Source organism: Schistocerca americana, chromosome 3 (assembly GCF_021461395.2).
Source record: "Schistocerca americana isolate TAMUIC-IGC-003095 chromosome 3, iqSchAmer2.1, whole genome shotgun sequence".
NCBI classification, from domain to species: Eukaryota; Metazoa; Arthropoda; class Insecta; order Orthoptera; family Acrididae; genus Schistocerca; species Schistocerca americana.
This window is the reverse complement of record NC_060121.1, coordinates 160,594,185-160,609,681: the sequence shown is the minus strand read 5'-3', so window position 1 is coordinate 160,609,681 and position 15,497 is coordinate 160,594,185. Positions and strand designations below refer to the sequence as shown.

General features: G+C 40.9%; 1 protein-coding gene across 1 annotated transcript in view; it reads right to left on the bottom strand.

Annotated features, from left to right (window-relative positions):
* The window catches only part of LOC124605942 (solute carrier family 22 member 7-like), a 185,330-nt gene that overhangs the window by 99,662 nt on the left and 70,171 nt on the right, over positions 1-15,497 (bottom strand). The window contains exon 2 of the mRNA XM_047137901.1: positions 13,156-13,415. Within this exon, the coding sequence (XP_046993857.1) occupies positions 13,156-13,415 (260 nt within the window). The remainder of the gene's footprint in view (positions 1-13,155; positions 13,416-15,497) is intronic.

Genomic DNA, 15,497 nt, shown 5'->3' with positions numbered 1-15,497 from the left:
GAAATATGATGTGAAATGTGTTTTTCGACCACCTTCTAAGATTAAGGCCCTGTTGGCATCCGTAAAAGATGATCTTGGTTTGCGTAAGGCTGGTGTCTATTGTATTCCTTGCAGTTGTGGCATGTCATATATTGGTCAGACAATCAGGACCGTGCAAGACCGGTGTATTGAACATAAGCGTTACACACGCTCGCAACACCCGAGCAAATCCGCTATTGCAGAACATTGCCTTGACACCAGTCATCCTATAGAATACAACAATACGGAGATTCTGGCTTGCACGTCCAGCTATTGGGATAGTGTTGTTAAGTAAGCTGTTGAAATCAAACTATCAAGCAACCTTATAAACAGAGATGGTGGATTTTGTTTAAATGCTGCTTGGAATCCGGCTCTCTCTCATAAAGAAAAACAGAGGGACACAATTAGTGCAACCTGACCTGTTGATTTATAGTCACTATCGTTATTTCTGATGTTGGTTGTCTTTGGCTGTGTGTTGACTCTGCTGTTACTTGTTCTGTGTGTGGTATCTTCCTTGTTTCTCCTCTGTGAACCGAGGTATAAAATTCCCTTGCACATTGCTTCCTCCTTGCAGTTGTGCCTTGTGAATGGCAGGGTGTGCTCCTATCGAAATATGGGGGGTGGTCGACGACGTCACCTGGCAGTAAACACGTAAGTTATTTGAGTGTAAAACTAGAATTTTTCATCTCCACTTACAAGAAACCCTCTGAATGCTAGGTCACAAAAAGCCAATAATGTTTTTACAGCATTTCGTACCTCATACAGCGTCTTCCCTGCAACCAAAATATAGCCTTCTAATGGAACAGGTGGCGGGACTGGAAGCATCCACTGGTGAGCACAGCATGAGGTTACGGGGCGTATTTGAACTTCTTAGTTGACGAGTAATTCACAATCGTGCTACTGTGCTAGTGGTGTTAATGCAGAACACAGCAATGGGGACGACTCACAAAACAAATACTCCATTGTATCTACAACAGAAGTTATCGACATTTCGTCAGAGAGGAACACAACGAATTTCACAGCCTGAGCAGAAAGAGGCATATGAAAATTAGCGCTTCTGCGAGATGAGTCAGCGATTTGTGTGGTGTCGTACACGCTCGCCTGTCTGGACAATGTACATGAGGAGTACAGTGATGAAGGTACGTGCTTAACATGAAATGATAATTAAATCAAGACCTTAACCTGTCGACAGGCGTTGATATACATGAACGGGGACAGTTGAAAATGTGTGCCCCGACCGGGACTCGAACCAAGGATCTTCTGCTTACATGGCAGACGCCATATCCATCTGAGCCACCGAGGGCATGGAGAATAGCGCGACTGCAGGGATTAACCCCTCCATGCTCCCCGTGAGACCCACATTCCCAACTGAAAGTCCACACACTACATTCGTAGTGCACCTGCCCACTACCCTCATTACTCGCGGCAGACAATCTTACCGAGTCCCGTAAGAGTTCGGGCAATGCGTGTGCATCCAGCACAGAAAAAGAAGGTCATTGACAGGTTAGCCTTAACTATATGAAGATGGTATCTGTTGTTTCGGACGTGTCAGAAAGAGGAGATACAATCTTCATATACATGCTTAACAAGTGAAAGTGATACTGAAACAGGTATCGAGCGATGTAGTTAATCATCCCTTGGACAGAGAGCCACAAATCCCGTCTATAGTGAAACGCAATAAAGGACAATCGTTGTCCAACGAGTGTCGGGTACTAAAACATATTTACGTATTTGAAAAATCATCCACAGCATAGTTGTTGTTGTTGTGGTCTTCAGTCCTGAGACTGGTTTGATGCAGCTCTCCATGCTACTCTATCCTGTGCAAGCTTCTTCATCTCCCAGTACCTACTGCAACCTACATCCTTCTGAATCTGCTTAGTGTATTGATCTCTTGGTCTCCCTCTACGATTTTTACCCTCCACGCTGCCCTCCAATGCTAAATTTGTGATCCCTTGATGCCTCAAAACATGTCCTACCAACCGATCTCTTCTTCTAGTCAAGTTGTGCCACAAACTTCTCTTCTCCCCAATCCTGTTCAATACCTCCTCATTAGTTACGTGATCTACCCACCTTATCTTCAGCATTCTTCTGTAGCACCACATTTTGAAAGCTTCTACTCTCTTCTTGTCCAAACTGGTTATCGTCCATGTTTCACTTCCATACATGGCTACACTCAATACAAATACTTTCAGAAACGACTTCCTGACACTTAAATCTATACTCGATGTTAACAAATTTCTCATCTTCAGAAACGATTTCCTTGCCATTGTCAGTCTACATTTTATATCCTCTCTACTTCGACCATCATCAGTTATTTTACTCCCTAAATAGCAAAACTCCTTTACTACTTTAAGTGTCTCATTTCCTAATCTAATCCCCTCAGCATCACCCGATTTAATTTGACTACATTCCGTTATCCTCGTTTTGCTTTTGTTGATTTTCATCTTATATCCTCCTTTCAAGACACTGTCCATTCCATTCAACTGCTCTTCCAAGTCCGTTGCTGGCTCTGACAGAATTACAATGTCATCGGCGAACCTCAAAGTTTTTATTTCTTTTCCATGGATTTTAATACCTACTCCGAATTTTTCTTTTGTTTCCTTTACTGCTTGCTCAATATACAGATTGAATAACATCGGGGAGAGGCTTTAACCCTGTCTTACTCCTTTCCCAACCACTGCTTCCCTTTCATGCCCCTCGAGTCTTATTACTGCCATCTGGTTTCTGTATAAATTGTAAATAGCCTTTCGCTCTCTGTATTTTACCCCTGTCACCTTCAGAATTTGAAAGAGAGTATTCCAGTTAACGTTGTCAAAAGCTTTCTCTAAGTCTACAAATGCTAGAAACGTAGGTTTGCCTTTTCTTAATCTTTCTCCTAAGATAAGTCGTAACGTTAGTATTGCCTCACGTGTTCCAACATTTCTACGGAATCCAAACTGATCTTCCCCGAGGTCCGCTCCTACGAGTTTTTTCATTCGTCTGTAAAGAATTCGCGTTAGTATTTTGCAGCTGTGACTTAACAAACTGATAGTTCGGTAATTTTCACATCTGTCAACACCTGCTTTCTTTGGGATTGGAATTATTATATTCTTCTTGAAGTCTGTGGGTATTTCGCCTGTCTCATACATCTTGCTCACCAGATGGTAGAGTTTTGTCATGACTGGCTCTCCCAAGGCCATCAGTAGTTCTAATGGAATGTTGTCTACTCCCGGGGCCTTGTTTCGACTCAGGTCTTTCAGTGCTCTGTCAAACTCTTCACGCAGTATCTTATCTCCCATTTCATCTTCATCTACATCCTCTTCCATTTCCATAATATTGTCCTCAAGTACATCGCCCTTGTATAAACCCTCTATATACTCCTTCCACCTTTCTGCCTTCCCTTCTTTGCTTAGAACTGGGTTTCCATCTGAGCTCTTGATATTCATGCAAGTGGTTCTCCTCTCTCCAAAGGTCTCTTTAATTTTCCTGTAGGCGGTATCTATCTTACCCCTAGTGAGACAAGCCTCTACATCCTTACATTTGTCTTCTAGCCATCCCTGCTTAGCCATTTTGCACTTAATGTCGATCTCATTTTTGAGACGTTTGTATTCCTTTTTGCCTGCTTCATTTACTGCATTTTTATATTTTCTCCTTTCATCAATTAAATTCAATATTTCTTCTGTTACCCAAGGATTTCTATTAGCCCTCGTCTTTTTACCTACTTTATCCTCTGCTGCCTTCACTACTTCATCCCTCAGAACTACCCATCCTTCTCCTACTGTATTTCTTTCCCCCATTCCTATCAATTGTTCCCTTATGCTCTCCCTGAAACTCTGTACAACCTCTGGTTCTTTCAGTTTATCCAGGTCCCAACTCCTTAAATTCTCGCCTTTTTGCAGTTTCTTCAGTTTCAATCTGCAGTTCATAACCAATAGATTGTGGTCAGAATCCACATCTGCCCCTGGAAATGTCTTACAATTTAAAATCTGGTTCCTAGATCTCTGTCTTACCATTATGTAATCTATCTGATAACTTTTTGTATCTCCAGAATTCTTCCAGGTATACAACCTTCTTTCATGATTCTTGAACCAAGTGTTAGCTATGATTAAGTTATGCTCTGTGCAAAATTCTACAAGGCGGCTTCCTCCTTCATTTCTTCCCCCCCAATCCATATTCACCTACTATGTATCCTTCTCTCCCTTTTCCTACTGACGAATTCCAGTCACCCATGACTATTAAATTTTCGTCACCCTTCACTACCTGAATAATTTCTTTTATCTCGTCATACATTTCATCAATTTCTTCATCATCTGCAGAGCTAGTTGGCATATAAACTTGTACTACTGTAGCAGGCATGGGCTTTGTGTCTATCTTGGCCACAATAATGCGTTCACTATGCTGTTTGTAGTAGCTAACCCGCACCCCTATTTTTTTATTCATTATTAAACCTACTCCGGCATTACCCCTATTTGAGAAACAATTATGAATAGATTTCGAGTAAAATTGCAGCAGTAGAACCGGGTGGTGTGCAAGAAAAACAACGGATATTCAAAAGAGGACAAGGCGCACTTGTTACAAAAACAGAAACAGATGTTTGAGCGTTTCAAGGATGCTCGACGAAATTTACAAAGTATGCCTGACGGTAACATACTAGGTTATCCACACCAAATTTCGGGGGACTTATATTACAGTGATTTTAAGGGAAGCAGTGGTTCTCTGCGTAACTTCAAATTGTGCCGCGGAACTGCATGACGTAATATGACGGAATTTCAAACAAAGAATCAACTTGACGATGTGGAATCGGCCCAGAAATTTATAGATCAGATAAACAAACTTCAGTCAGTAAGGAATTTTTTCTCAGTTTCGACAAATCGGGATTTGAAGAGGAAATGCATTTGAAAAGAACCCTGGAAATTAGAGGCACCAGGTGAGTTGTATCAATATCAACGAACATCAAGGCCTTGCATTTTGTATACAATTTTTGTGTCTGTTAATGTGGATGATAAATTGGCTGGAAAGTTATTTACTGTGCTTCCAGAATTTGAGGTGCTCTGGCACATACGATTCCTCCTCATGTGGGTGATCTTGGAAGGGCAGTAGTGAATATTTACGACACAGCAAGTAAGAGTGGGAAAATGGGCTTAAGGGAAATACATCTACTGTATGAGTACTACTTTTGGGCCACAGCTGATCAAAATAACTTGCTTCCGCTTGATTCTTGGTCTCCGTATAAGAATCATACTTCGTTAAGGCGTACTATCGCTCCTGAAAAGTGCGTGGCATTGCAGATCACGCCACCTAGAACAACATGACAAATTCAGCCTCTGGATGTTTTTTTTTCCCGTGTCTGAACCACGTATTATCGCACTATGTCTAACTACGCATTAATGTTTAGCCAGTTTCACATAAGCTATAAGGCAGACAGTTTCGCATTCTATTACATACCATCACATTCCATCAGCTCTCATCACCCCGTTACACCAGTATGATTCTATACGCATTCCTTAAAAGTGGATGCCTTTCTGAAATCATTTTCCATTCTGTGTTCATGGTGCAAGTTAATGGTTTGTTCTGACAATTTCTTGAATGTCAACGATGTCCTTTTTGTGAAGTGTAATACATACATCCCATAGAAGGTTGATATCTGCAACTTCTGGATAGTAATTTTATGTGATTCTCCTGACGTACATGGTGAGTCATTAGCTGCCACTATTTGTCACGTCATAATTATTAACACAAGACTTTCAAATTAGTCTTACCAAAGATTTAACCTGCGACCTCGCACTAAAGGGGTTCTTGTTAGAGAAAATTAAAGTGTGAGAAACAAAAAAACGGGTGCAGCAGGTACGAGATAACAGAAAACAGACTGGTACGTAACTTTATTTTATGGAATCAATGACTGCAGTGAGTAAGTCGTGACACTTTCATTAGGAAGCGGTTGTTTCTGACTCGTTAGCGATCGTTATTTCATTGTTGAGCGTATTTAGTGTGTAAGACAGTGGGAAAGACACCCGTGAACTGCATCGGTTGTAGATTCTTAAGCGTTGCTTTTTTTAATTAATTTTGATATCTACTAGTCATGTTAGTAATATTTTTAGATGGCTGAGGTGTGGAATATGACGAAAAATAAGAAAGGTAACGCCTGTGGACAGAATATCTGTGTATGTACGTCTGTTTAATTTTGCCTTCCAACATGTATATTGGGTAGAGTTTTCAGGTAATCTACAGTACCTTGTAGCTGGCAAGATGTAGCTTAATGGCGGCAGAGAGTCCGAGCTGACCGTGCATTCTCTTCTGTTACGCTTCTGTGTCATGAGCAGCACTGTCACTTTAAGCTTTCCTGTCAGAATCATTACTGCCAATTGGTGCCCCTCATGAATGTAGGTTGCTGCCCCGAAAGACGTGAGGATTCGAAGAGTTGTGTTTCCCTTATGTACCCACCACACTGCACCTACTGCAGACTCGAAACATTGGCGCCCCGATATTTTAAATAATGGCAGACATTTCACAGTTCGTTTAGAAATTAATAGTAGACAGATGCTGTAATCAGATTTCCAGTATCTTTATTAGTTTAAAGATTAGTATCTGACGATGAATTATACAAGTAACACCCAGCAACGAATTTCCAAAATGTAAACTCTTCATCCGATTTTGTCGATCGCCTTATCTTTAGAACGCTATTAGTGTAAATCTAAATTGGTATGAATTACAGGCATGCATAAGTACTCCACAGTTACACGAAAAAACAGTAGCAGAATGCTTATAAATACACTCCTGGAAATTGAAATAAGAACACCGTGAATTCATTGTCCCAGGAAGGGTAAACTTTATTGACACATTCCTGGGGTCAGATACATCACATGATCACACTGACAGAACCACAGGCACATAGACACAGGCAACAGAGCATGCACAATGTCGGCACTAGTACAGTGTATAAGGAGAGGACAAGGGGCGGTTGTGGACAGTACGGGACAGAACACACGGGAGTGAGTGCTGGATGCGGACAGTACAGCGCGACGGACGCACAGTCGGCGGAAAGACTTTGACAGCGGAGCAGTTTGCGCGTGGTCGCGGCAGATAGAGAAACTTCGCAGTGCCGACTTGTGCAATTGTGAGAATTCCGTCGCTTCTACAGTGAAGACGTAGAGTGCGTTTAGAAGTGAATGTCTCGCGAGCTGTGTTGTTGTTCATAACTAATTACGCCCTGTAGGAATCTATTGTTTCCCTGTTATTCAACTTATATTTTATTTAATTGCTGGGGCATCGAAACCAATAAGTGTTTTGCAGAAATATACCACATTTTCAAAAGTACTTCTATTATCGTACTCATCATTTAAAGTCGTTAAGGTAGTACCTGAAAATTTTATTTAATTGCAACCTTTCATTTATAAATTTGTATGTTACTTTCATAATTCGCAACTGCCGAGTGATAGAAACCTTTGACCATTCGATTCATGTGTGCATTCTTATCGTATAATGTAGACTCAGCAGTATTTGGCCTGTAATGTGGCAACTGCGTATCCCAGCCCCTACACAACGAAACCAGCCAAAACTTTAAAGATTTCAACGTTGAGTCGGAGGGTGCGTAGTTCTTTGAAAGCCTGCAATCGTTTATGCGAAAATGGTGTTTGGTAAAGGGAACCATTACCGAAAAATTTCTAAAAACGTCAGTTGATGACAGTTCGTTCATTGTATCCACTGTTTCTTGAGCATTATTTGCAATAACAGATGCTGCTTTCTCTCGAAACTCCTAATAGTAAATAATAATGTTTCACCTTTCTAGGCTCCGCAGGAAAAACCAACAAAATAGGAATAAGAACTCATATTCGCCAGAAAACGACAGTTACAATTTTTCCAATGTAGAACATTACGCACTATCGTCTTCACAACAAAAAACTTCTAACACAACGTTAGGCGATGAAATTTTGTTTTTGTGATCGCAGTGGAACATAATATCCAGTACACCTAAAATCTAAAGGAATCAAAAGCTATATCAGCCAGTCCATAACGTCTGGGGTATTTTTCTTGTGCACAACGTACTGTATTGTCATTACCGCCCATCCACCCCTCCCAAAATGGTGTTTGGTAAGATTAGAATAGATTAAATTTACTTTAATTCCAATTGATCCGTAGTGAGGAGGTCCTCCAGGATGTGGAACATGTCAGAAAAACAACAATACATGACGAATATTTACAACTAAAACAAATAAGCTAATGTACCATTCCACAGGTCCCAAGTGGAATGATCGTCAATTTTTAATGAACAATATATGAAAGTCATTTTACAATTACTAATGCACTGAAATTAAAATAAAAATGTTTTTTATTCATTTATAAGGTCATAAAAATGTAATACAACTACTATAATACTTATTTACAATGAACACATTACTGCACTGAAATGGTGCAGAAGTTAGATTGTACTTACACACACACACACACACACACACACACACACATATTTACAATGAACACATTACTGCACTGAAATTATGCAGAAGTTATATTGTACTCCTGGAAATTGAAATAAGAACACCGTGAATTCATTGTCCCAAGAAGTGGAAACTTTATTGTCACATTCCTGGGGTCAGATACATCACATGATCACACTGACAGAACCACAGGCACATAGACACAGGCAACAGAGCATGCACAATGTCGGCACTAGTACAGTGTATATCCACCTTTCGCAGCAATGCAGGCTGCTATTCTCCCATGGAGACGATCGTAGAGGTGCAGGATGTAGTCCTATGGAACGGCTTGCCATGCCATTTCCACCTGGCGCCTCAGTTGGACCAGCGTTCGTGCTGGACGTGCAGACTGCGTGAGACGACGCTTCATCCAGTCCCAAACATGCTCAATGGGGGACAGATCCGGAGATCTTGCTGGCCAGGGTAGTTGACTTACACCTTCTAGAGCACGTTGGGTGGCACGGGATACATGCGGACGTGCATTGTCCTGTTGGAACAGCAAGTTCCCTTGCCGGTCTAGGAATGGTAGAACGATGGGTTCGATGACGGTTTGGATGTACCGTGCACTATTCAGTGTCCCCTCGACGATCACCAGTGGTGTACTGCCAGTGTAGGAGATCGCACCCCACACCATGATGCCGGGTGTTGGCCCTGTGTGCCTCGGTCGTATGCAGTCCTGATTGTGGCGCTCACCTGTACGGCGCCAAACACGCATACGACCATCATTGGCACCAAGGCAGAAGCGACTCTCATCGCTGAAGACGACACGTCTCCATTCGTCCCTCCATTCACGCCTGTCGCGACACCACTGGAGGCGGGCTGCACGATGTTGGGGCGTGAGCGGAAGACGGCCTAACGGTGTGTGGGACCGTAGCCCAGCTTCATGGAGACGGTTGCGAATGGTCCTCGCCGATACCCCAGGAGCAACAGTGTCCCTAATTTGCTGGGAAGTGGCGGTGCGGTCCCCTACGGCACTGCGTAGGATCCTACGGTCTTGGCGTGCATCCGTGCGTCGCTGTGGTCCGGTCCCAGGTCGACGGGCACGTGCACCTTCCGCCGACCACTGGCGACAACATCGATGTACTGTGGAGACCTCACGCCCCACGTGTTGAGCAATTCGGCGGTACGTCCACCCGGCCTCCCGCATGCCCACTATACGCCCTCGCTCAAAGTCCGTCAACTGCACATACGGTTCACGTCCACGCTGTCGCGGCATGCTACCAGTGTTAAAGACTGCGATGGAGCTCCGTATGCCACGGCAAACTGGCTGACACTGACGGCGTCGGTGCACAAATGCTGCGCAGCTAGCGCCATTCGACGGCCAACACCGCGGTTCCTGGTGTGTCCGCTGTGGCGTGCGTGTGATCATTGCTTGTACAGCCCTCTCGCAGTGTCCGGAGCAAGTATGGTGGGTCTGACACACCGGTGTCAATGTGTTCTTTTTTCCATTTCCAGGAGTGTGTATATATATATATATATATATATATATATATATATATATATATATACATACAAATCAGTTGGTTTTACTGAGAAATTCATCAATGGAGTAGAAGGAGTTGTCCACCAATAGATCCTTTAGGCTTCTCTTAAACTGAATTTCATTGGTTGTTAAGCTTTTTATAGCTGCTGGCAAGTTATTGAAAATGTGTGATCCTGAATAATGCACACCTTTTTGTACAAGACTAACTGACTTTAAATCCTTGTGAAGATTATTCTTATTTCTAGTATTGATTCCACGAATTGAGCTGTTGGTTTGAAAAAGTGATATATTCTTAATGACAAGTTTCATTAAGGAATAAATATATTGAGAAGCAGTAGTTAGTATCCCTAGTTCCCTAAACAGGCTTCTGCAGGATGTTCTTGAGTTCACACCACATATAACTCTTACTGCACGTTTTTGTGCCCAAAAAACTTTAGCTTGGCTTCATGAATTACCCCAGAAAATAATCCCATGTGACATTATGCAATGAAAGTAAGCCTAGTATGCCAGCATTTTCATTTTTATATCCCCTATGTCTGACAAAATTCGCATTGCAAACAGAGATTTGTGAAGACGCTTCAGCAGTTCTGTGGTGTGCTCCTCCCAGTAAAATTTATTACCAAGCTGTAATCCAAAGAATTTAACGCTGTCCACTTCTTCTATCTTCTTGTCATCATATGTTAGACACATACTCGTGGGACACCCCTTATAAGTTCTGAACTGCATGTAATTTTCAAAGTATAGTGACAACGAATTGGCTAGGAACCAGTGATTAATGTCCAAATATTTTATTAGCTGATCTTTCTAAGACTACACTTGATTTGCTATTTATTGCAATGTCTGTATCCTCAGCAAACAAAACGAACTAGGCATCTGGTAATGTTACTGATGAAAGGTCATAGATATACACAAGAAAAAGTAAGGGCCCTAAAATGGAGCCTTGTGGGACCCCACATGTAATTAGTTCCCAGTTGGAATATGCCTGATAGCTTGATACATGTCTCTTTCCTAATAACACCATTTGTTTCCTGCCAGACATATAAGATTTGAACCATTTTGCAGCATTTCCTGTTATACTATAATACTCTCATTTACTTAAAAGGATATTATGATTTACACAGTCAAATGCCTTTGACAGATCACAAAATATACCAGTTGCATGCAATTTTTGTCTAATGAATTAAACACATTCTCACTGTAAGTGTCGATAGCCTTCTCAATATCAGAACCTTTTAGAAATCCAAACAGTGACTTTGACAGTATGTTATTTGACATAAGATGGTTATAAAGCCGACTGTACATTACTTTTTCGAAAATTTTTGAGAATGCTGGCAACAGTGAAATTGGATAGAGATTTGATGCTATTTCTTTATCTCTCTTCTTAAACAGTGGCTAAAACTTCAGCATATTTCAGCCATTCAGGAAATATTCCACTGATAAATGACCGGTTACACAGATAGCTTATAATGTTACTTAGCTCAGAATCACATTCTTTAATTAACTTTGCTGATATTTCATCATACCCACTAGATGTTTTTTATTTTAAAGATTTTATGATGGACATTACTTCTGTTGGGGTAGTGAGGGTCAAATTCATATTATGGAAGTTGCTTGAAATTTCTGGTCTGAGGTATTCCATAGCAGCATCTACCGAATCTGACAACCCCATCTTTTCGGTAACAGTTATAAAATGTATATTAAAAAGTTCTGCAACACTATACACATCTGTCACCAATGTGTCATTTACTCTTAATGCTATTTGTTCCTCTTCATGTCTGGTGCTACCAGTATCCTCCTACACTATACCCCATATTGTCTTTATTTTGTGATCTGATATGACTATCATTTCCTTGTAATATACTTGCTTGGACATCCGTATTACAGTCTTTAATATTTTGCAGTATTTCTTGTAATGTGCTATAGCATCAACATCGGAACTGTTTCGGATTGACAGATACAGTTTTCTTTGTTTTACAAGATACCCCTATTCCTCGAGTAATCCATGGCTTTTTTGTAGACTTTGCTCTAACCTTGGTTAAGTTTTGGGGGAAAACAGTGTTCGAATAAGGTAAGCCAAGGTGAACCGTTCCCAAAACACTTTTACAAATTTCAGGTGATGATACTTCGTTTTTTGTACCCACCATACCTTGAACATTATTTGGAATGACAGATGCAGCCCCCACATCGCATCATCAAAATTCAGCTCCTTTTACTTAGAATAGAGTGTTTTAAGAACCTCAAAATTATAGTACATAGTAAGTGAGCAAAAATGTTTTTAACTTCCGCTTACAAATACTTTCAAATATAGCTAAACAAAAAAAATTTATTGATTTTGCTGTGGAAATAGCTGCAACTTCATGTCTTTTTTTTTGTAAACCTTCAAATTACGAGATAAAGGTCAGTAGAAAATTACGAATGTTCAATAGACAAATTTTAATGCACAAACCACTCGCAACAGCCTTATCGAAATCAGAAAATATATCAAATTAAACCAATAATACCTTTCAAAATTCTTTAAGTAATTATGTTTCACCATTTTGGGGCCTCAGAGTACAGCAAATGGATTAACATTAGCAATCGCGCAGATATGTTCGACGCCATGCATACATGATGCAATTGCTAACACTACTGGACGAGAATAATGTTAAGTACCTCCCATCGCAATGGGCTTTTCGAAAGAAATGGTGTGTGACTTAAGAAGGAGTCGAGGAATGTAACTGAGCAGCAAAATACTGAGCTGTGGTGGAGAGATGCATGTGCATTGGTTTAGAAGCTCTCTGAGTGACCCATTCCCAAGAAATTGGGAGGTGTAGCTTAAGGATGTGGTTGGACAGGTATATGCTGAGCTGTTATTGGGAGAGCTAAATATGTGTGAGGCTTAGAAACCCTCTCGTAGGCCTGTTTCCAAAAAGGGGGGTTTGGTTTGCAAAGGGAGCATAGCTTAATAAAGGAGGAGGAGAGGGTGTGAGTAGGAGAATGGGGCATGGCTTACGAGGGGCGTTGCTTAGGAGGGGGGCAGGATATGATGACGTCATGCATTTGTCTCTCCATGTAGGCGACCTGACAGCCAAAGGTCAAATCTGATTGGAAGTCACTATTGCTTTCCTACTGATATATATCTGTTATTGATTTAAGAGATCGCATTTTCTCAGCTTCTTTTAAATAAAAATCACATGGACTATATCTAAATATATATCTTACTTGGGGATAGTGGCGCTCTTCCACTCATCAAGAGTTAAGTTGGTGAACTCTCTCCCAGGGACGTGACACCAGTGATCAGGAGTTTGCATAACGAAATTGAACATTTGCGAGCTCAGCACACTGACGATTGTGCCATAGCAAATGAAAACAGTGTTTAATCTCTTCTGGAACTTTCCTCTAGAACCAATGACATCCATGATGTCCTCGAAAGCTGGTACAACCTCTCGATCCTGATGGTATTCATTGGTCTGGTTGACAGTCTGTAACCGAAGAAGGTATTATTCATTGCACAAATCACTGGCCAATTAACCTATTTGTTCAATAATCGAGGCTGGGTATAACACAGACACAACTTCACTTATTCTGCCTAAAGTCGTCTGTAATCAGGTAAAAATGTGACAAAATTTCATGTATTAACATGCATTTATGATAAAGACAAGAATGAATTACAAGAGACTGAAATATGTGAGCTACGTAGTGATCTTGTTGAATACTCTGTAATGATATGAAAAGTATTATACATTTAGCTACACGCATCTAGAGAATGTCTAACCGAAGCAATTGCTACGGAGCATGAATTGTACAATCTGCCCATTGTTGCGTGACAAGTGAAAACGTATGCTCATATGCATTCAAGTCAGAAGGAATATTGCATCTTACTTCCGATGGTCACGGGTACTGCAGTTCCGTATTTGTACACTGACACCAAGCAAACGACTTTCAGTTAAAATGCCTGTTCTGTATGGGAATATACGTAATGGATGTAAAAGTGGCAGTTGTAGACACTTGGCTGACGACATATGGAAGTTTTAGTCTGACCGTAAAGCGTGTTTGGATAACCTAATAATAAAGGGACCGTTCGCAATAACCGAAAAATCTGCTTTCGAGCCACTCCATTATACAACGGATAGTTGTCCATATTCACAACTGTGAGTACATTTCATGTATTTCATAACAGCTGTATCTGCCACAGTGCCCGTGCCTTTGGAAATGCAATATCATCGTGACGTACCAGATGGATCCTCTCCATCTGTTACGTTTTTCTAGCCCCATAAATAACTTACTTTTTTATTTTCATGTAATTTTGAATTTATTTATCCGTTGACATGCAATAACTATATTAAAACCTCACGCTTCTATTTAGACTTAATTTCACTTAAATTAATTATTCAGATCCTCATATAAAGTGTTCTGATTACATTTTTGTAATTGGGTTTCATTAGGACATTGTTAATTAAAAGTTACATTTAATTCCAGTTAGTATTACAGTTCGTTACATGCCAAATCCTACGAGCGAGTAATTATATTTGAGAAAGGTGACCTAAACCACCTGAAAGATTAGCATTCTCAAGTTCCACTAAATACTTTAAATTATGTACAATTTATTATCTCTGTAGAAATTAACTTGAAAGCTCATAGCAAGTACTATTTTACAGAGCAGATGTTGTAATAACTGCTGTTAGATTCCGGACGTCAGGTATACGGATTGATCAGGAACAATGCGCAAAGCTTGTAAGAATCTTGCAGGGTAGGTGGTGCTGAGTAACAACTGTCAAGAAAAGAATTCGATACATTCCCCGTTTCCGAGTTGATTAGCATTGAAGTTAGCCAACCAGGCCGTTGCGCCAACAAATTCATGTGGCCTGCGTTAAACGGTGTTGCAAAACATGTCCTTCGTTTGGTTTCTTGTAGCCGAATAAGGCAGCGACACAAGAATTGCACTTTTGATGGTAATGAGGATCTAATCCGAGCCAAAGGCTGAGAATTCTCCTGTTCTGTCGTCTAGGCCTTGAGAACAGTTGACGGTAACTGTCTGGTCGCCCACTTTAATTTGCGTGCGCAGCAGCCTGATTGGCTAACTTCAGTGCTAATTGAGCTGGCACACCATAGAGAATTTTTCATTTCTTTCTCAGCACGGCCCACCCTGCAACACGCTTACAGGTTCTTCACACTGTTTCTGACCACACTGCATAGTTTTGGTGCCTTAATTTTGCACTACAATATGACCTACAGCATTGATTAGTTAATATACTTATTAATGATTTCATGAAATTTACCATAATTGGCAATATGGCACTCTCATATGTAACGGAGGAGATTCACAGACAGAAGAAAAACAGTGTCGTTTTGTAGGGGACATCCTGAGACATCAAGGGATCACCAATTGAGTACTGGAGGAAAGCGTGGGGGTAAATATCGTAGAGGGAGACCAGGAGATGAATACAGTAAGAAGATTCAGAAGGATTATGAAGAAGCTTGCACAGGGTAGAGTAGCATGGAGAGCTGCATCAAACCAGTATTTGGACTGAAGACCAAAGGAACAACCCAGTTCTCAAAGTAAC